Genomic DNA, 22,457 nt, shown 5'->3' with positions numbered 1-22,457 from the left:
CCTGGCATCTATTTCTGTGTGACCCGTGAGGTGAGGATAGTTTTTACGATTTTAAATCGTTGAAAAAATAAATAAATATAAGACTACTATTTTTGTGACACGTGAAAAGGATACAAAATCCAAATTTGGGCATCCATCAACAAAGTCTTAGTGGCACACAGCCAGCCCCACTTGAAATATCATCTGTGGAGGCTTTCACATTACAGGTGCGACAGGGACCACGGGGTCTGCGGCTTTTCAGAAAAGGTTTTGCCAGCCACGGTTCTCGAATGGCCCCCCTCGCTCCAAACCCCTCTCCACTTCCAACCAAATCCAGAGTTGCCCCCCCCCCCCCCCCGCCACCATGGCTCCGAATAAGACACACTACCTGCAGCGAGAAGGGACTCATCTTCAGAGACTACCAGGAACCTCACAGCTTCCGGAAGCTTCTCCAGCAGGCTGTCTCCTTCAGGGGAAATCTGTGCAAAGTCAAGGATGCCCATCAAGCATTTCCACAGGGTTAAGAGTCCAGGGTCAAGAGTTTGAATGCAAGGCTCTGTCACTCACCAGCTTCCAAGAAAATTCCTTAGCCCTTGGGTACCTCAGTTTCCTCATCTATTAAATGGGTGATGATACAGGACGACCACATAGGACCATCATGGGCTAAGAATCGTGCAGAATGGTTCCCCCCCACACCTGCACATAGTCAGCCCTCCCAACGTGGTAGCTCTTATTATTACCGTTGATACTGTTTTTGTAACTAGCTCAGGCACCCGGAGAACATTCCGGCACTTGTTTCCTGCCCCCAGAGGAGCTCTGGAGATCTCAAATAAGATGGAAACTCCCATTCCTGAGTTGCAGGACTGATTCTGTTCAGATCGAAGAGGATGGTTCTTTCCTCAATCCTGCAGCCCCAATTCAGCTACAGATTATTTTTTTTAATTTAAATTTTAGTTAGTTAATATACGGTGCAATATTGGCTTCTCAGCTGCTGATTTCTGAGCATCTGACAGCCACCAGGCCGAGAGCCAAAAACTTTACATTCATTACCTCCGGGAGGGGCACAGACAGGACGCCTCGGGGGCCAAGAAAAGGGAGTTGTTGGCACTAATCCAAGCCAATGTTTAAAAAAAAATATTTGTTCACCTTCATGTAGTGGGGGTGGGAGAAATGAATTTCCTCATGGCTCTCACTGTTGATTTTTTTAACTGCTGATTGAAAAAAAATGTTTCTTTTAAAACTTAGAGAGTTAAACAATACTGTATAAGATGGGGGGGGGGGGAAAGAAGTATCCAGAGCACATCAGGAACACCTCTCCACCTTTCCTGCCATTGTCCCTTCACCCCAGAAGGGGTGTTGTCTACTTTGTAAGCACCTGCTTGCATAGATGAGCATTTACACGACCATCCTTTTTTGCACCATCCATCATAGATACTGTTCTGCAAGTTTGCTTTTACTTAATGCGTCTGGGGCAGCGGTTCTCAAAGGGTGGGAGGGCGATTTTGTGCCACCCTCGCCGGCCAAGAGCTGGCAATGCCTCGAGTCATTTTTGTCAGGACCGAGTGCCAACAATGACCCACATTGGCCGGCCCCCAGGAGACACCAAGAGAGGTTTCCTGAAACGCGCAGAGTTGCAAATCCCTGGAATTAAGAAGCCAAATGTCATTTATTAAAAGATCAAAGGTAGGGGTGCCCGGGTGGCTCAAGTCGGTGAAGCGTCTGACTTCGGCTCAGGTCACGATCTCGCGGTGCGTGGGTTCGAGCCCCGCGTCGGGCTCTGTGCTTGCAGCTCGGAGCCTGGAGCCTGCTTTGGATTCTGTGTCGCCCTCCTTCTCTGCCCCTCCCCTGCTCAGGCTCTGTCTCTCTCTCTCTCTCTCTCTCAAAAATAAAATAAACATAAATAAATAAAATAAAATAAATAAACAATAAAAAATGACCGAAGGTGAAGACATTGGGCACTTTGGGGCCAAGCAATGTGGGCGTCACACTCAGTAAAGCAGCTTACCAAGGAGACGGAGCCCTTGCTGAACCCGGTGACCATCTTCCCCTGCTTCTGGAGCGAGACCCCACAGGTAGGCGTTTCTTCCTTGATGCTGGATAAATGTTGCCTCCCCTGCGGCTTTCCTGTGGCCGAGCTCCACAGGCTGGCCACGCCACCCTGGGACACGGTCAGCAGCGTGGCCCGGGAAGCCAGCACTGCTGCATACACCCAGCAGTCAGAGGGATCTCCCAGGATCTGGAAAACCAGTTCTGCAGTTTCTAGATGCCACGCACTGACCTAATGGAGTCGTGAAAAGGAAGAGAAATCTCAGTGAGAGACCCGGGTGGCGGGTTTTCCAGGGGCAAACGCAAAACCCATGCTTTTTCGTAGCGCATGCATTTTCTTTTCAGCGTTGGCAGTTCCAAACAAGGCAGGCGGGAGACACATCCTGGATTAGAGCCTAGAACAGCAAAAGGACATTGGTGGAAAACTTGATGCAATCCAAGTGAAGTCTGCGTTGGGCTGATAGAAATGACCAATATTAATGTCTTAGCTGTGGCGGATGTACCCTGGTTATGTAAGATGTTGACATTACAGGAGACTGAACAGAAGGGCATATGGGAACTCTTTCTAATAGCTCTATCACTTTTCCATGAACCTAAAATTTCTCCAAAGTGACAGTCTCAAGAATGAGAGCAAAGTTAGCCACGCCGTATACATTCACATATGTGCACCTCAAGTAATTACTGATCAGAGCAGATTTCATATTTAACCTCACCAGAAAAAGTACCTTTTTTAATTGACAGTAACCATTTAAATAGTAAACATTTGCCCATTAATTCTCCTTTTGGGGCTTACTCTAAAAAAATTTTTTTTAATGTTTATTTATTCTCGAGAGAGTGCGAGCAGGGGAGGGGCAGAGAGGGAGACACAAAATTGGAAGCACACAAAATTGGAGACACAAAATTGGACAGCTCCAGGCTCTGAGCTGTCAGCACAGAGCCCAACTCGGGGCTGGAATTCACGAACCGTGACATCATGACCTGAGCTGAAGTCAGATGCTTAACCGACTGAGCCACCCAGGCACCCCTGGGGTTTACTCTAAAGAAATATGGAGAGATACAAAGATCTATGTAGAAGGAAAGTTGCCTCAGTTATTTGAAGGTGCAAATAACTGGAAACAACTTATCTGTCCAGCAGTAAGGGATCACGTACATAACTACCATGGAGTCATGCAAGGCAATCTTAGGAAGTCACTAAGCATGCTGTTTTTGAAGAATGCTTAAGGTCATGGACAAATAAAATTGATTTCTAAAACTGCATCTATAGCTTCATATATGTTTTTATCCCCATTTTGTGTTATACATACATGCACATGTGTGTGTGTATGAGACCCACATAAAATAAAACCCTGTAAAATGTTAACAGCATTTGTCTTAGGGATTGTTTATTATCATTTCTTATTTCTTTACTGTATTTTCCTGACTTCTGCTGATAACCAAATGATTTCTTTAACCAGTTTTGCAATCAATCAACACCTCTCTAATATTTAAGCCCACACCGTCAGTAAAAATACAAGGCAAGCTGCATATGACTTTAAATTTTTTATCAATCACTTTAGAAAAAGTAAGAAGAAGGGTGCCTGTGTGGCTCAGTCTCGGGTCATGATCTCACAGTTCGTGAGTTCGAGCCCCACATCCGGCTCTCTGCTGACAGCGGGGAGCCTGCTTCAGATCCTCTGTCTTCCTCTCTCTGTCCCTCCCCGACTTGTGCGCCCGGGCGACTGCTTGCTCTCTCTCTCTCTCAAAAATAAAATAAACATTAAAAAAAAAAGTAAGAAAGGGGCGCCTGGGTGGCTCAGTCGGTTAAGCGGCCGACTTCGGCTCAGGTCATGATTTCACGGTCCGTGAGTTCGAACCCCGCGTCGGGCTCTGTGCTGACACTTCAGAGCCTGGAGCCTGTTTCAGATTCTGTGTCTCCCTCTCTCTGACCCTCCCCCGTTCATGCTCTGTCTCTATCTGTCTCAAAAATAAATAAACGTTAAAAAAATTAAAAAAAAAAAGTAAGAAAAACAAGGGAGAGCAATTTAAATAATACATTGTACTTAACCCATATGTCCAAATGTTATCATTTCAACATGTAATCAATATAAAATTATCATTGAAATATGTTACATCATTTTTATGATACTAGGGCCTTGAAATCCAGTGTGTTTTAAACTTAGGGCACATCTCAATCCAGAATAAGCACATTTCAAGCATTCAGTAGCCACGTCTGGGTGGTGATGCCCCACACTGGACAGCGTAGTTTATAAGCTACCGATATTGCTTACATGAACAACTTCCATTTACTAATAAAATATAATAATTAACAGCTACTAATTATTTGGTGCTTACTACGTACCAAGCACTATGCCACATGTTTTAGTCATTATCTCATCTAGTAGATGAAGCAGAGCGGTAAGGTAATGTATCAAGATCACTCAGCTTGCAAAGAAGTCACCTGGGAATTAGCTAGAGATTTTTTTCCCAAGCCTTTAGTTACTAAGCTTTCACTCACTATTCTTCTGTGTCTCTATTCATAAAACAATCAGATCATAGGGTTATAGGTGATATAAAAGAATAACACAGCAGAATACACATTGTTTTCAGTTGCAGGTGGGACATTTACCAGAAAAAGATCATAAAATGAATCTCAAATGAAAGGATTCATCATACAAATGAAATTAAATTAGGGAGAAAAAAAAGGTAAGCTATATGGGAATCTTTCAAATATCTGGAAATGAATAGCATACTTCTTTTTTTTTTAATAATTGTTTTAATGTTGGGGCGCCTGGGTGGCTCAGTCAGTTGGGTGTCTGACTTTGGCTCATGTCATGATCTCCTGATTCATGGGTTTGAGCCCCACATTGGGCTCTGTGCTGACAGCCCAGAGCCTGGAGCCTGCTTCGGATTCTGTGTCTCCCTCTCTGCCCTCCCTGATTGTGCTCTCTCTCTCTCTCTCCCAAAAATAATTAAACATTAAAAACAAATTTAAAAACAAATTTTTTTAACGTTTATTCATTCTTGAGAGATAAAGAGCATGAGCTGGGGAGGAGCAGAGAGAGAGAGAGAGAGGGAGACGCAGCATCCGAAGCAGGCTCCAGGTTCTGAACTGTCAGCATAGACCCTGATGCAAGGCTCAGACCCACAAACTGTGAGATCATGACCTGAGCCTAAGTCAGATGCTTAACCAAATGAGCCACCCAGGGGCCCCAAATACCACACTTCTAAATAGCCCATGGAATAAAGAACAAATCAAAAGGGAAATCCAAATGTATTTTAAACTGAATGCAAATGGTAATATGATGTATCAAGGTTTGTGGGATTCAAGTAAAGCTGTACTCAGAGGGAAATTCATAGTACTAAAAATGACCAAGTTAAAAAAGATGAAAGGTCTCAATTCTTCAGGGTCAGATAGAACTATTGAAGTAATCTAATCCAACTGTGAAGTTTGAAACCCCTGATAGCATCCTATCAAGTGGTTGTGTACCCCTGTTTACACCTAACCCCTATCAGGGAGCCCCTCCTTATAGAAACAGCATATGCTGTCTTGGAAAGCTCTGGTCTCTTTCCTTTGCAAACAGGGGCAGGTGTTTGTTACCTTTGAGCCAGATGCCAAATACACAACCTTCTTTGTTTCATCCAAGTGAAGACTCCAGGTCTCAGGTTGCATGGGATCCTTTGAGCCTCCATCCCAAATGGTGAATTTCTCCTGGCCAGTCAGTAGATTCCACAAGCGCAGTGTATGGTCCTTTGAGGCAGAGAGGGCAAGTGTCCCTTTGGCAAACACCTTCACATACCTCACCTCTCCTGCAGTAGACCAGGGTCGGGGAGAATACATTAGCTGAAAACATTTTGACCTTCCAACTACCAAAATGCCCGTTGGTTTGGAAATTCCCTGGCTTACCAAAGAAAAGATGATGGCTTCAAACATAGCCAAATTACAAGTGACGGAATGTGGCAAAACCAAATTAAGAGTTGCAACAATTGATATTACAAGCAATCATACGCCAATAAAATGGGCAATCTGGGAGAAATGGACAAATTCTTAGAAACATATCAACTACTAAAACTGAAACAGGCAGAAATAGAAAATTTGAACAGACCCATAACCAGTAAAAAAATTGAATTAGTAATCAAAAATCTCCCAAAAACCAGAGTTCAGGGCCAGATGGCTTTCCAGGGGAATTCTACCAAACATTTAAAGAAGAGTTAACACCTAATCTTTTGAAGTTGTTCCAAAAAATAGAAATGGAAGGAAAACGTCCAAACTCTATGAAGCCAGCGCTACCTTGATTCCAAAACCAGACAGAGACCCCACTAAAAAGGAAAACTATAGACCAATTTCCCTGATGAACATGGATGTAAAAATCCTCAACAAGATACTAGCCAACCGGATCCAACAATACATTAAAAGAATTATGCACCACGACCAAGTGGGATTTATACCTGGGATGCAAGACTGGTTCAATATCCGCAAAACAATTAACGTGACTCATCACATCAATAAAAGAAAGGACAAGAACCATATGATCCTCTCAATAGATGCAGAGAAAGCATTTGACCAAATACAGCATTCTTTCTTGATAAAAACCCTCAAGAAAGTAGGAACAGAAGGATCATATTTCAAGATCATAAAAGCCGTATATGAAAGACCCACTGCTAATATTGTCCTCAATGGGGAAAAACTGAGAGCTTTCCCCCTAAGGTCAGGAACATGACGGGGATATCCATTCTCACCACTGGTATCCAACATAGTATTGGAAGTCTTAGCCTCAGCAATCAGACAACACAAAGAAATAAAAGGCATCCAGATCGGCCAGAAGGAGGTCGAACTTTCACTCTTCGCAGATGACATGCTACTCTATATGGAAAACCCAAAAGATTCCACCAAAAAACTACTAGAACTGATCCAGGAATACAGCAAAGTCTCTCATCAACCTTCTGTTGAATATTTCCAATGAGTAAGAGTCTTGAACTGGAGGATGTGAGCATTTCTATGGTGGATAAAGGGTATGTGGGACTTTTCTGCACTATTTTAGCAACTTCTTATGAGTCTAGAATTATTTCAAAATAAAATGCTCAGAAAAAAAGGGAAAAAGGAAAAATGTGCATACAATTTGACTCAGAAATCCCACTTTTAAGAATGTGTCTTACAGAGGGGCGCCTGGGTGGCTCAGTCAGTTGAGCATCTGATTTCGGCTCGGGTCATGATCTCTCGGCTCATGAGTTTGAGACCCCGTTGGGTTCTGTGCTGACAGCTTGGAGACTGGAGCCCGCTTCAGATTCTGTGTCTCCCTCTCTCTCTGCCCCTCCCCTGCTCGTGCTCTGTCTCTCTCTCTCTCTCTCTCTCTCAAAAATAAATAAACATTAAAAAATTTTAAAAAAAGAATGTGTCCAATAGAAATAATAGCATAAGTGTGTGAAGATGTCAGACGTTAATTGCAGCATTGTCTTATAAAAAGAAAATTGCAAACAACCTGTTTATGAAAAGGGAGTTGTTAAAGAATATGGTGTATCTGTATAAAGAATATTACAAAGCCATTAAAAATAATAAGATAGATGTATACATACACCTAACTATGATAAATTATTACAACAGCCAATACTTACTGAGGGCTTTCTATGTGCCAAGCATAGTGGTTAGTAGTTTCCATGCATTAAACTCCTTTAATCTCATAAAAATTGTGCGAGGTACTATTATTATCCCATTGCATAGATACGGAAACTGAGGCACAGCTGAGTACAGTAACTTATCCCAAACCACATGATTAATAAGTCGTGGAGCCAGGACTCCAGCCCAGAACTCAAGCTCTCAACCTCTATGTGATATATTCTACAATATATTGTGACAAAAGCAAGTTACAGCCCAGTGTATAAAATAGTACCATCTGCTTTTGACAAAAACTCAAAGTACATGAACTTATACAGAGCTACATCTGCATAAGCCTAGAAAAAAATTAGTTCTGGCATTTAATAAACTCTGACTACCAATCAGTTCCACGGAGACTGAAGGGTGGGAGAGACTAAAGGGAGTTTTATCTCTTTATAATTCAAAGGACAGTAGGACAGTGGGTAATTTTGATTTGTTGTGGTTTGGGTATTTTTCAACCAAAAGTTTTATAAATAGTAACGTGTTGCAAAATATCTCTGTATGTGGAACACTATGTCACAGTAAAAGTGAATTAGAGACATACACACAATGTGGAAAGAGGCAAAATACGTGATGTTAACTGAAAAAACCAAAAGGTTATGCAAGCAAAGGCTTAGATGACTATATATAAAACTGTATATATGTGTGTATATCCGAACACCTGCTGGGGGAAGGGACTAGAACAACAATATGCTGATAAATGATGAACAACAGACTCTCCAGAGGGGTTGGGGGAAGCCCTGACTTGTGGCATTTTGTCAATTTCCTTGGTGTAACTATTCCCGCCCGTGGTTGATTTCAAGCCACTAACATGACTCCTCATTGAATATAAGGTTGTGAAGAGAGTTCAGTAGCAGCCCATTTCCACCTTGCGGGTATGGTAGTCAAGCACAAGGGTAATAAAGTGCAGTATAATACTTTGAAAGTAGTAAGTTTTGGGGCGTCTGGGTGGCTCAGTCGGTTAAAGTTAAGCGTCTGATTCATGATTTCCGCTCAGGTCATGATCTCGCCGCTCTTGAATTCAAGCCCCAGGTTGGGCTCTGCACTCTCAGCTCGGGATTCTCTCTTCTTGGGATTCTCTCTCTCCACCTCTCTCTCTGCCCCTCCCCTGCTGGAGCTTGTTCACGCTCGCTCGCTCTCTCTCAAAATAAATAAACACACAAAAAAGAAAGTGATGAGTTTTGGATATGTATTACCTTGTTTGACTAGAATTGACTTAACTGCAAGCTTCTAAAATTTCATATTTGATAATGCCTGTGATCACTGCCTCACCACATTCCTGAGAACTTCACAATCAGGTCTCTTGCAAACACCAGGGCAAACCACGTCCAGCTTGCTAGCATGTGATGGGAAATTTTCACTCTCCTTATTACATATGCCTGTAACGCTTTCCGTTTTGTTAGTAAACTGATTGCCGAGTTTTCCTAATTACAAATAATAAGACTTTGATGACTTAAAAAAATTTTTGTGTGTGTGTGTTTACTTATTTTGAGAGAGAAAGAGTATGAGTGGGGGAGGGGCAGAGAGAGATGGAGACACAGAATCGGAAACAAGCTCCAGGCTCTGAACTGTTGGCACAGAGCCCGATGCGGGGCTTGAACTCACAAACTGTGAGATCATGACCTGAGCTGAAGTCGGACACTTAACCGACTGAGCTACCCAGGTGCCCCGTTGATGGCTTTTTAAAAAATGAATCAAGGTCCATGGGTAAATGGGTTCAGGTCCTGGACAGGTGGCCCACGCACACAAAAATACAAATATCGGATAGACCTATGTGAAACTAGCCATCCTGATGATAACAAAATGAATGGAATCTGACAGATACTCTATCAGTACTCACGTCATTCCCAGCTCTTGGGAAAAAAAAAAAAGAATATGTTGAGGACGTCTGATGCTGGCAGCTTTGGGGTCGGGGGAGGGGCAGTTTATTCTGCTACATATACACTTCTCAAAACCCATAGAAATGCTCACATCCTCCAGTTCAAGACTCCTACTCACTGGAAATATTCAACAGAAGGAAAAAAATGTTGATGAGAGTAAAAAGAGGTTCATCACAGTAGAATCCATAATAGCAGAACACTACAAATAGCCTAAATAACAAAAATTTAAAAAAATGAACGAAATAAAAATAAACTTAAAAAACTTTTTAAGGTTTTAATTTTTATGTTGAGAGAGAAAGAGAGACAGTGAGCAGGGGAGGGGCAGAGAGAGAGAGAGAGAGAGAGAGAGACAGAATCCTCAGCAGGCTCCAGGGTGTGAGCTGTCAGCACAGAGCCTGACGCAGGGGTCTTGAACGTACAAGCCGTGAGATCATGACCTAAGCCAAAGTCGGACGCTTAACCGACTGAGCCACCCAGGCGCCCCGAAATAAAATAAATTAAAAAAAAAAATCATTTAATGGGAATGCAAGCTGGTGCAGCCACTCTGGAAAACAGTATGGAGGTTTCTCAAAAAATTAAAAATAGAACTACTCTACAACCCAGCAATTGCACTACTAGGCATTTATCCACGGGATGCAGGTGTGCTGTTTCAAAGGGACACACGCACCCCCATGTTTATAGCAGCACTATCGACAATAGCCAAAGTATGGAGAGAGTCCAAATGTCCATCGATAGATGAACGGATAAAGAAGATGTGGTATATATATACAATGGAATATTACTCGACAAGGAAAAAGAATGAAATCTTGCCATTTGCAACGACGTGGATGGAACTGGAGGGTATTATGCTGAGTGAAATTGGTCAGAGAAAGACAAAAATCATATGATTTCACTCATATGAGGACTTTAAGAGACAAAACAGATGAACATAAGGGAAGGGAAACAAAAATAATATAAAAACAGGGAGGGGGACAAAACAGAAGAGACTCATAAATATGGAGAACAGACTGAGGGTTACAGGAGGGGTTGTGGGAGGGGGGATGGGCTAAATGGGTCAGGGGCACTGAGGAATCTACTCCTGAAATCATTGTTGCACTAGATGCTAACTAATTTGGACGTCAATTTATAAAAATAAGGGGCGCCTGGGTGGCTCAGTCGGTTGAGCGTCCGACTTCGGCTCAGGTCACAATCTCGGGGTCCGTGAGTTCAAGCCCCGTGTTGGGCTCCGTGCGGACAGCTTGGAGCCTGGAGCCTGTTTCGGATTCTGTGTCTTCCTCTCTCTCTTCCCCTCCCCCGCTCATGCCCTGTCTCTCTCTCTGTCAAAAATAAATGAACATTAAAAAAATAATAAAATAATAATGCAAAACAAGTTAAAATAAAAACATTTTTAAAAATCATTTAATACATTCTGGAACGCGATCTGTTGAGAAGAATGAAATATTTTGCTGCATTTAAACATGATAAATGTGACACCGGATGGATCACAGCAGCAAGGTTCCTAACAGCCTCAAGTTGGAAACAATGTAAATGCCCTCCGACTGATACGGATACTGTTCCTTCCACCTCGTATGTAATATGGATACTGTTCCTTCCACGATACTGTTCCTTCCACATCGAATGTCCCGCACCACAAAGTTGATAGATCCAGGAAGCACATGGGTAGTTGCCATGGGGCTGGGCGTGAGAGTGGAGATGTACTCCACAGAGGGCGGGCCGCGCAGAGAGGACCCCGTGGGGTGATGGAAAGTTCTAGCGTTAGGGTGATGGTTGTACAACTCAGTAAATCTAAAAATCGTTGCATTACACTTAAAACAGGTGAAATGGTATGTCAATTACACCTCAATAAAGTTGTTTTTTAAAAAAAGATTCAATGGAAATAAAAGATTGGTTATGGCAAAATGTTGAGAAAAAATTATAAAACTGTACATACTTAAATTGCAGTGACATATATTTTTTATATGAGAGAGAGAGAGAGAGAGAGAGAGTGTGCGCAAGTGAAAGAGGGGCAGAGAGAGAAAGAGAATCTTAAGCAGGCTCCATGCTCAATGCAGAGCCTGACTCGGGGCTCGATCCCACGACCCTCGGATCATGACCTGAGTCCAGATCAAGAGTCGGTTGCTCAACAGACTGAGCCACCCAGAAGCTCCATAATGATAAAATAGTTTTTTAACATCTTTATTGAGATATAATTCACGGGCATGAAATTCCCCCATCCCATGTATGACGGTACAATTCGTTGGTCTTTGTGTGGTCACAGAGCTGTGACACCATCACCACAGTCTACAATAAGAGTGTTTTCAAAACCTCAAAAAGCTGGCATTCCCTCCCCCTTTCTCTCCTTGTCGTTTCAACCATTTGGAGGCGTGTAATTCATTGGCATCTAACACATTCGCAATGCTGTGCAACCGTCACCCCTATCTGATTCCGGAACATTTCCATCACCCCCAAAAGGAACCCCTGTCCTCATGAGCAATCACTTCCCATTCCTCCCTCGCCAACCAGCAACAACTAATCTGTTTTGTGTCTCTCTAGATCTGCCTGTTCTGGACATTTTGTATAAACAAATCATACTGACTGTAAGCTTTTGTGACTGGCTTCTTTGATTTGCTATAATGTCTCAAGCTCCAGCCTCGTGGCGACCTTGCTGTTCTGTAAACACACCAGCCTCCCTCCCCTGTCCCTGCCCTTTGCACACTTCTTTCTTCACGCCCTTTGTGTCTTGGCCGAAGCATCCCCAGCTGGGAGAAATGCTTTACCTAACTGTCCTAAGTCGGTCACTTGGACTGCTGCTCAGACATCTTGTTGCCCTAATTACCATGCATACCTACATTTCGCCTTCCCAAATGCCTGAGTCTGACTCGGGCCAGTGTTAAGGTAAGGTGAGCGAGGCACTCATCTTGGGTGCCAAATGTAAGGAGGTGCCAAATTACCAAGCTTCCGTTTTGCCCTTGGCTCCCATATGGCTTGGCACAGTGCTCTTGCCAATCCTGTCTTTAAGACAGCTTGAGATTTATTCATGGTGGATTTTTTTTTTGCATTAATTTTGATTTTTAAAAATATTCCATTGAAATCTTATTTATCTTAAAAAAATTTTGTTTTATCCTTATTTATTTTTGAGAGAGAGAGACAGAGAGACAGAGCGTGAGCAGGGGAGGGGCTGAGAGAGAGGGAGACACAGAATCCGAAGCAGGCTCCAGGCTCTGAGCTGCCAGCCCAGAGCCCGAGGCGGGGCTCGAACCCACGAACCGCGAGATCGTGACCTGAGCCGAAGTTGGATGTTCAAACCAACTGAGCCACACAGGCGCCCCGAAACCTTATGTATCTTGATGACAAAGTTGACAAAGCCCACTTTGCAGGCCTCACCTGTGTGTCCCATGTGCATATGGATCACCTGATGTTCTTCCGTGTCCCACACAGCCACGGTGCCATCATGGGTGCCGACAACCAGCAGCCTCTCTTCCACGCTCCACGCCATGGCCGTGATGCCTGCAGCCACACAGAGACAACAGCGAGTGACCACGTCAGCTCCCGTGTCTGAGCCCTCAGCCATGGGGCCCTCTAATGGGCCCCCGCTTCACAGATAGGGAAACCGAGGCACAGAGTCAGCCCCTTGTCCAGAGCCACACACCTAGAAAGTTCCAGCACTGTCAGACGCCAGGTTCAGATCTCGACTGCAATGCTCATGTTGCTCTTAGGGACGATGCTAGGTCGTAAGTGTCTCCCAAGCTCAGCGGTTCTCACGCAGGGGCGATTCCTTTCCCGGCTCAGTGCCTCAGTTTCCCATATATAAAATAGGGGAAAGTTGAAATCAGAGGACTGGATTTTGTTCCCACCTCACTGGGACAGGGAGTACGGACATGGGATTTGTTTTTCTTTCCTTTCCTTTTCTTTCTTTCTCTGGTCATTCACTGTGTGACCCTGGACATGTGAGCTCAAACTTCTCGTTTAGCAAATGAAAAAACTGAAGCCCAGAGTGGGTAGAAACTTTCCGAGCTTTGACATAACTAGGGCTCCTACAGAGGCACAGTGGGTCTGGAACACAAAACGTCTCCCTACCCGGGGGGGGGGGGGGGGGGGGGGGTGGCAAAAACAAAAACTTCTCTGTGACTGCCACCTCCTAATCAGTCACTGCACTGTGATTTGTCCCCCATAGCCATCCGGTCAGACTTCTTTTTGTAACAAAGCCCACAGCCCACAGGTGTTAGCTGAGTGCGCATTCACCCGGACAAAGGCCATATTTCCCAAGCTCCCTTGCAGCAGAAGATGGCCAAGATCTTACCAAGGAGACACTTCTCACGGACGCGATAAATTCTGCTTCTAGACCACTCCCTCAAAGGGAAGGGGTCTGCCATCCACCTCCCCTTCCCACTTCCTACTGGCCGAAAGGCCATCCTATTGGTCGGGGCTGGAACGGCCACTGCTGAGCCGTCAACTGTTAGTTTCACATTGAAAATGGCAGAGCAACAAGAGTGAGTCTAGGTCCCTGATGCGAGAAGAAAGGGAGATGATTCATTTTCAGAAATACCAAATAAAAGCTGTGCTGTCTAATTGACAGTAGTTTTACAACCTATTGGAAATGTGTCCGAACCCCCTCCCCCACAATGGAGTCCCAGACCCTTAGACACTTCACTTCCAGGTTCCTCCTCCCCTCTGAGTTTCGCGGGCTTATTTTTCGCGGGCTTTGCAATGAGCACGCGCCAAAGGACTGAAGTCTCTGTGTCACCTCGGGGAAGGTACATGCGTTCCAATCAGACTTTTTGCCTTACGTGGACATAGGCAACTACCAGTAAGGCTGCAACCTCTGCAGTACTCAGCCAATGAGGAACCAGGGGAGGGACTTGCCTCTGTAGTGCTCAGCCAGTGAGGAACCAGGGGAGGGACTTGCCTCTGTAGTGCTCAGCCAGTGAGGAACCAGGGGAGGGACTTGCCTCTGTAGTGCTCAGCCAGTGAGGAACCAGGGGAGGGACTTGCCTCTGTTGTACTCAGCCAGTGAGGAACCGGGGGAGGGTCTTGCCTCTGTAGTGCTCAGCCAGTGAGGAACCGGGGGAGGGACTTGCCTCTGTAGTGCTCAGCCAGTGAGGAACCGGGGGAGGGACTTGCCTCTGTAGTGCTCAGCCAATGAGGAACCCGGGGAGGGACTTGCCTCTGTAGTGCTCAGCCAGTGAGGAACCCGGGGAGGGACTTGCCTCTGTAGTGCTCAGCCAATGAGGAACCAGGGGAGGGACTTGCAGCTAGGAGATAAATTGCCTGCTGTAACTGCCCCATCTGTGCCTGTCCATCAGACACCTGCCCTTGGTTGCTTAAACCCTAGCTTCCCTGTGCTCTGAGTCCGTGTCCCTCCTTTGATTGGGGCAGTGGGCTTATTTCTAACACCTGACACCTTGGAGACACAGTGTTACCTCTACTTATGCCTGGACTGTTGTGTGGGAGTGGGAGGAAATGAACTGCTTTTTTATTTAAGCCACTGCTATTTTGTCCCTTGTTACAGCCATTTGAACTTGTAACCTAATAAAGATAGTCTTCTCCATTAAATCAGATTCCCTTCTGAACACAGCATTCTAGCAGCTGTCCCTAAATCAGTTCCTCCACGTATGGTACTTCGTCTCTTAGAACTTCTGTTTTGGAAGCACTATGCCTTGGGAGTGTAGCTCTCCCTACAGGGCCATGTGGCACAGAAATGGCCCGACTTGCAATAACTGACATTCGAGCCACAACTTAATAGTATTTGCTGGCCTTTCAATAATGCAAGAAGTTATGCGTGGGCAGATAAAGGGGTGGATGAATGGAGGTAGACTGGGGCATGAGTGGATAGCTAGATGGCTGGCTGGATAAGTGGGTGAGTGGATGGGTGGATGTTAGATGAGTAGATAGATGAATCAACCGATAGATGGGTGGGCGGGTTGATGAATGGCTGGGTGCACAGATGGGTGGTGGGGTGAGTGAGTGAGTGGAAGATGTTCAGAGGGAAATGGAAAGATGAGTGGTGTGGACAGAGGGCTGAAAGATAGCTAATGGACTGACAGGTGGAGGGAAGGAAGGAAGGAGAAGGAAGGAAGGAAGGAAGGAAGGAAGGAAGGAAGGAAGGAAGGAAGGAAGTGTGGATGGATGGATGGATGGATGGACGGAAGGACAGACAGAAAGAAGGAGGGAAGCAAGGGATAACACATGAATAGAGAGAACTAAGTCCTCTAGTTTCTCTGACATTTTGGTGTCCCAGGAGAATCCATGAGTTCCACCAGCCTCTCAGGGACCAGTCGGACACAATCCCTAGCTTTTGGACTTACCAGCGCGAGCCAGTAAATCCCAGAAACTATCTGTAAGATGGACACTCGATTCTTAGAGGCAGCCAGCACCTCCTTGCTCTGGGCTCATTAGTGGTATTTACACTAGTAATCTACAGTCCCTGGGGGGCAGAGAGAGTGGAGTCAGCATGAGACAGCAAAGGCTTGCCCTGATGGCACCCCGGGGGCCTCCCTATACTGACAGAGGAGAGCCCCAGAGAGCAGCCAGAAACACCTGCCGTCCGCTGCCCTCAGGCATGAGGGGGCCTGGCAGTCCCAGAGACTCACCCTTGTGACAGCCGGTGAGGGTTGCCCGGAGGGGTCCTCCCGGGGGCTGGAGGAATCCCGTGAGGGGTACCAGCACAGGATGTGGGCACGTCCGGAACCAGTTCTGGGCCTGTTGGCACAGCTGTCCCACCAGCGCCGGATGTGAGGTCGTGAAGAAATGGAGTCTGGCCAGGAGTTCTGTATATAGGATGCTCCTCTCTGCAACAAAGGGGACTCACGTTAAGGGGAAGGGCCATCTTCTCCTGCCTCCGTCTCTCTCCCCAAACACTCACCCCTACTTCCAGGGCCCCGGGTGGTTCTTAGCCTGGGTGGGGGTGGGGGGGCCTTTGGCCTGGACTGGCCTTCCCCCTTTCTCATGCTAATCACCTCCTAATTTTAGCTAAAGGGCCACTTCTTTAAAAAGCCCTTTCCAGCCCAACCCACTAATCCACCTGCCCCACCCCCCAGCTCATCACAGCTACAATTAACCTTTCTTCGTGGCCCCGCCTCTCCTCACTACCCTAGACCTTGAGTTTCCTGAAACAGGAATGAGGTCTGTCTCGTTCATTGCTCTGTTCTTAGCACCTAGGACATCACAGACACCCGATAAGTTGTAGAGGCCACTTTTAGGCAGCAAGCTTGAGCAGTGAAATGTAGAGCAAGGCTAAAGGGCCCACAGCCACCACGAAGCTGAATCCAGACAGGCCCATCAAGGCTGCTTCTGTTTGATAAGGACATTTGGGATTGCCTTTCGAGCCCATCTGGATAATCCAGGATAAACTCTCCGTCTCAAATTCCTTAATTTAGTCACATCGTTTGCCGCATAAGACAAGAGTCACAGGTTCCAAGGATTAGGAAGCGAATATATCTGTGGAGAGGGCAGTGCTTTCTGCCTATCCCAACAGACATACCATCATTATTATCCCAAGTTCATAAAGGGGGAAATTGAGGCTCAGAGAGGTTAAGCAACTTGTACCAGGTCACACAGCCAGTAGGAGGTGGGAATCTGACCCAAAAAGTTTTATTCCAACCTTGAGTGAAGACCAGGGACGCTGAAGGCAAGCAGTTCATTGTCTCTGCTGTCGGCTTGTCCCAACTGTGGGGTTTGGGGCAATGGTGACAAAGCTTTGTGCCTTGGTTTGCTGGCAGGTGGAATGAGGCAAGGTCAGGACCAGGGTCAAGTGCCCCACTCACCATGGGTGCAAGATGTAAGGTGGCACCCACAAATACAACCATCAAGATAAATACTATTTCCATGCAATATTTTTAAAAAATCAAAATTAATGCCCCCCCAAGCCCATGATGAACAAAATGTCAGCTTTTAAAATAAAAATAGAGTCAGAAACGCCATCGCACCCAATCATCCTGGAGCCTAAGGCAATAGGAGAAATTGGGAATGCTGGCGGGCTTTGGAGGAGGCTCCAAGTCCTGGAATGTGCTGGAGCTCAAGGTTGGCCGGCTGCGCCCTCTGGTGGTGACATTCATTCCTACACCCGCTGGTGCCGGGCCGGCCACAGGTTGTTAATCAAGGATTCCTGCAAAGAACATGCTGTGATTTGGGCTTTTAAATCTTCCCTCAAACTGGGCAGTTGTTCCCAAGGCTGTTTTTCCTGGCAACTCACTCCCTGTGAGGTTTACAACTGGTGAGCAAAAATGCACAAGAAAGGCATAAGCTGATGGTGGGCACCGGCCTCTTCCACTTGGGTGGCATCTTAGACATGCTTTAGTCCAATCCCACATTTTGCAGATGATGGAAACTGAGGCTCTGTGCAGAAATGGCTCATCCAAGGCCATTCACATCAACAAGGTTGGTGCTGTCATGACAGTAACGGGCCCCTTGGATGGCCCCATGGGGACAGCCGTAGGTAGGAGGGTCGGCCAGTATCCCCATTTTGCAGATGGAAAGACTGAGGACAGCAAGGCGGGGTGGGCTGGGGAGCGTCAGGGACTTGCAAGGTCACACCACCAGTAAGTGGCAAGGCCCAGATTTGAATTAACACAGTGGGGCTCAAAATCCGTGTTCTTGGCCAGGACTGGTCTATGTGGTAGGGCTGGCAATTTGGCACACGGGTGATGCAAAAGAAAACCAACAGAAATAATAATTACGAGCCAAGGCAGGGGCGCCTGGGTGGCTCAGTGGGTTGAGCATACGGCTTGATTTCGGCTCAGATCATGACCCCAGAGTCATGTATCGAACCCCATGTCGGGCTCCGTGCTGGGCGTAGAGCCTGCTAGGGGTTCTCTCTCTCCTTCTGCCCCTCCCCACCTCGTGCATGCGTGTCTCTCTCTCTCCCTAATAAAAATTAAAAAAAATAAAAAGCGCTGAGACAGATGGAAAAAGGGTGTAGTGGTGAAGAATGCAGGGGCTGGAGGGTGTCCAGGCTCAGTGGGGGCTGGACAGGCTTCTCCCAGGAGGGGCATTTGGTTAAGCTCCAAGGGAGCCACAGAAGGGATATAGGGACTTAAGCACCTTCATAAAACTCCTTATAAAACCCTCAAATCAAAACCAGGTGGGGATTGTACGATAACAACCACCCAGGCCACCTCACGCTCATCAGGATGACTCTCAGTGTTTTAAAAACCAGAAAATGACGAGGGCTGGTGAGGACAGAGAAATCGGAGCCCCCGTGCGCTGCTTTGCTGGCAGGAACGTAAAACGGTGCAGCTGCCGTATGGTGGTTTCTCGAGAAAATGAACATCGAATTACGATCTGATCCGACAATTGTACTTCTGGGTGTCTACTCCAGAGAGTTTTTTTAAGCAGGGTCTTGAAAAGATAGTTGTATACCTGTGTTCCCAGCAGCATTCGTCACAACGGGCAATACATAGAAACGACCCAAGTGTCCATCAGTGGAGGGATGGAGAAACGAAATGAGGTCCATCGGCCCAACGCAATGCTTTCCTGCCTTTTAAAGATGGAGATTCTGACACCTGCTACAACATGGACGAACGCTGAGGAAATCACGCCGAGTGAAAGAAGCCAGACATGGGAGGGCCAAGACTGTCTGAGGCCACTTGGATGAGGTCCCTACGGTAGTCAGATTCACAGAGAGTAGATGATGGGTGCCCGGGGCTGGGGGAAGGGAATGAGGAGTTTGTGTTTGATGGGGACACAGGTTCAGTTTTGCAAGATGAACTGGTTCTGGAGGTGAATAGTGGTGGTGGCTGCCCACCTGTGGGAAAGTGCCTGATGTCACTGAGCCGTGCGCTGAAAACACCGACTTTGAACCCCGGTTAGGCAAAATGTCATCCCCTAGGACAAAAATTGCCCCCTTCTTTCTTTCTTTTTTTTTTTTTTTTAATTTTTAATGTTTATTTATTTTTGAGAGAGAGAGAGTGAGCAGGGGAGGGGCAGAGAGAGAGGGAGACACAGAATCCGAAGCAGGCTCCAGGCTCTGAGCCATCAGCCCAGAGCCCGATGCGGGGCTCAACCCCATGAGCTGTGAGATCATGACCTGAGCCGAAGTCGGACGCTTTACCTACCGAGCCACCCAGGCGCCCCACTCCTTCTTTCTCTTGAGTAGACTTGAGTTACAAAAAGTCATGTTCAACTACTATCACTCTGTTTCAAATGTTATCAATAAAAAAAATTGGGGGAACGTGTTTTCTCTCTTATTATATTAATATTGACATAACTTCCTCGATTTTTGCCTGACATTTTTCCTATCTGGCCCTTTTTCTGGAAAACGCTTCACTCCAAAGCTCTTCCAGCTTCCATTCTAAATTCTAGAAACCCCACAGGTGTAGACAGGAAAGGTGTGCCGGCTAATGAAAATCCAGCTGGGGTCTTGGTGAGGAGAATGATCTTCTAGAACTCAGTGCAGAGTGAAGCCCCCCGCCAGGCCGACTCACCCATGCCTCGGAGCTCCAGGGCCGGGCGGCACAGCTGGAGGGCTTCCCGGACCAGGCCGACCTCCGGACAGTCCAGGTAAGGGGCATACAGGTCAAAGTCGTCCAACAGGCTCTCGATGCCTCCAGAGATGCCGCGGCAGGAAATCCAGTTCATGCTGCCTGTGGGCAGGGAGGGGGGAGGGGGTATTGTAGGGGCACACGGTTCCTTCTCGTTCATACTTGGAGGCTGGTCTCACCTCTCCGTTTCTCTGGGGGTTCACGGCCTCGACACTGCTGAGGTTTGGGGCCGCGCCATTCTCTGCGGTGGGGCCGTGCACTGTGCGGGGCCGACCAGCACCCCTGGCCTCCACCCACCGGATGCCATAGCACCTCCCCGGGGGTGATCAGCAAAAACACGAACGTTGCCAAAAGTCTCCTGGGTGCAGAATCACCCCTGGTTGAGACTCACGGGGATGAACAGAAGGATAGATAGAGAGACAAATAGGAAGGTGGGTGGGTAGAGGGGTGATAGGTGGCTAAATACAAAGATTATCATATCATATCTGTCATATGATATGATAGACAGACGGACAGACAGGGTCTCATTCTAAGACCACATTTCTCACGTCTGCCCTATCAGCTGGGACTAGATGCCAGTAGCACTCCCTTGCCTGAGCTGTGACAACCAAAACGTCCCCGGACATTGCCACGTGTCCCCTGCTGGTGGTGGGGGGGCACAGAATGACCCCTGGTGAGAACCACTGTCTTTTTTTTTTTTTAATATTTTTTTTTAATTTTTTTTTTTAACATTTATTTATTTTTGAGACAGAGAGAGACAGAGCATGAACGGGGGAGGGTCACAGAGAGAGGGAGACGCAGAATCTGAAACAGGCTCCAGGCTCTGAGCTGTCAGCACAGAGCCCGACGCGGGGCTCGAACTCACAGACCGTGAGATCATGACCTGAGCCGAAGCCGGACGCTTAACCGACCAAGCCACCCAGGCGCCCCGAGAACCACTGTCTTAAGCGGAGTCGAGGATTCTGACGTATGCGGGAGCACAGCGGAAGGTTGGGACCCACTGAGTCCCCTCCGAAACGGGTGCGACCCTCACCCAGAACCTCCTGCTTCAGCGTTTCAAGGCGGCCTGAGTGGACCAGGTGATGAGGCATCTCCTTCAGCTTCCGCACATTTGCGACCGTGTCTGAGAACCACAGGGGCTGAGGGGCCACCTGCAGAGGAGGAGGGGGCTGACAACCAGGCCGCTATGACCCAAGCTCATTCGTTCGCTCCACAAACGTGGGCCAAGCCACGCACAGGCGACACTGGAGGGGACGGGGACACAGTTCCAGACAGAGATGTCCCACACCCACCACAGGCAGGGCCAGGACAGAGGGAGGAACTCGGGGCTCAGGGAATCCAAGGGGCATCGGAGCTGGGCCTCAGAGGTTAAGTAGGAGTCTGTGTGGTGAACCATATCAGAAAACGACGGTGTTCCAGGGCAAGGGAATGGCATGTGCAAAGGCCCAGAGGCGGGAGACGCCAGGAATTCAGGGCCTTTCTCATATGCTCCTGAATATTTTGATTCTTTTTCTCCCCCGCTCTGGAATGTTGGGGCATGGAATGGGGGACATATTCCTCATCTGCTGTTCCCCACCCACCCCCAGTCATGCTCAGAGGCTGAGGGGACATCCCGCCTTCTGTGGGGGAGGGAAAGGAAGAAGGTCAGGATGGCATTCTGGGTGGAAAAGAAGGAAGGAAGGAGCGGGCGGTCCTCGCCAGGCAGCCTTGACCTTGCCTGCACGGCAGGGCGGAGACTGCAGGTAGAGAGCAGGGACCCCAGGCAGACACCTCACCATGCGGTCCAGGTTCAGGGGCTTCCCCACGAGCGGCAGGGTGATGAGCTTCTTGGTGCCCTGGCTCCAGGCCCCTGAGAAGAAGTCAGCCAAGACCCCGTGCCTCTTGGCTCTCTCGACCCCGGACAGGTAGCGCTCTTGGACCACCTCGGCCAGCTGCCTGCAGAGAGGGGACACGGGCTCTTGGGCCTGGGCGATTGGTGAGCTCAGAGGGGGGCCACCCGCCTTCCAGGAGGCTGTTCCCAATTGTGGGTCCCTCCTGAGCCCCTGCCGGATGCTCACTGCCTCCGCTGACCACCCGTCCCATTGGTTACCTAACATCTATCTATAAATTGGCCCATCTTTCTTCTTTCCCCTTTATTTATTTATTTTTTTAACGTTTATTTATTTTTGGGACAGAGAGAGACAGAGCATGAATGGGGGAGGGGCAGAGAGAGAGGGAGACACAGAATCGGAAGCAGGCTCCAGGCTCCGAGCCATCAGCCCAGAGCCCGACGCGGGGCTCGACCTCACGGACCGCGAGATCGTGACCTGAGCTGAAGTCGGACGCTTAACCGACTGCGCCACCCAGGCGCCCCTCTTCTTTCCCCTTTAATAAAGTTACTTGGAAAAGGAACATTTGGGTTTCTCAATAAGTTAAACATAAAACAAGGTACTGTCTGACCCAGCAACTCCACTCCCAGGTGTAGAC

General features: G+C 47.3%; 1 protein-coding gene across 1 annotated transcript in view; it reads right to left on the bottom strand.

The window, feature by feature from the left end:
* The window catches only part of NWD1 (NACHT and WD repeat domain containing 1), a 48,348-nt gene that overhangs the window by 15,305 nt on the left and 10,586 nt on the right, over positions 1-22,457 (bottom strand). Inside the window, exons 3-10 of the mRNA XM_042928813.1 lie at positions 21,767-21,926; positions 21,025-21,142; positions 19,935-20,093; positions 16,104-16,301; positions 12,898-13,020; positions 5,603-5,811; positions 1,985-2,257; positions 368-458 (exon numbers count right to left, since the gene is read on the bottom strand). Coding sequence (XP_042784747.1) covers positions 368-458; positions 1,985-2,257; positions 5,603-5,811; positions 12,898-13,020; positions 16,104-16,301; positions 19,935-20,093; positions 21,025-21,142; positions 21,767-21,926 — 1,331 coding nt within the window. The remainder of the gene's footprint in view (positions 1-367; positions 459-1,984; positions 2,258-5,602; positions 5,812-12,897; positions 13,021-16,103; positions 16,302-19,934; positions 20,094-21,024; positions 21,143-21,766; positions 21,927-22,457) is intronic.

This window comes from Panthera leo, chromosome A2 (assembly GCF_018350215.1).
Source record: "Panthera leo isolate Ple1 chromosome A2, P.leo_Ple1_pat1.1, whole genome shotgun sequence".
NCBI classification, from domain to species: Eukaryota; Metazoa; Chordata; class Mammalia; order Carnivora; family Felidae; genus Panthera; species Panthera leo.
The sequence above is the reverse complement of the archived record's forward strand: the minus strand, read 5'-3'. Positions and strand labels throughout refer to the sequence as shown.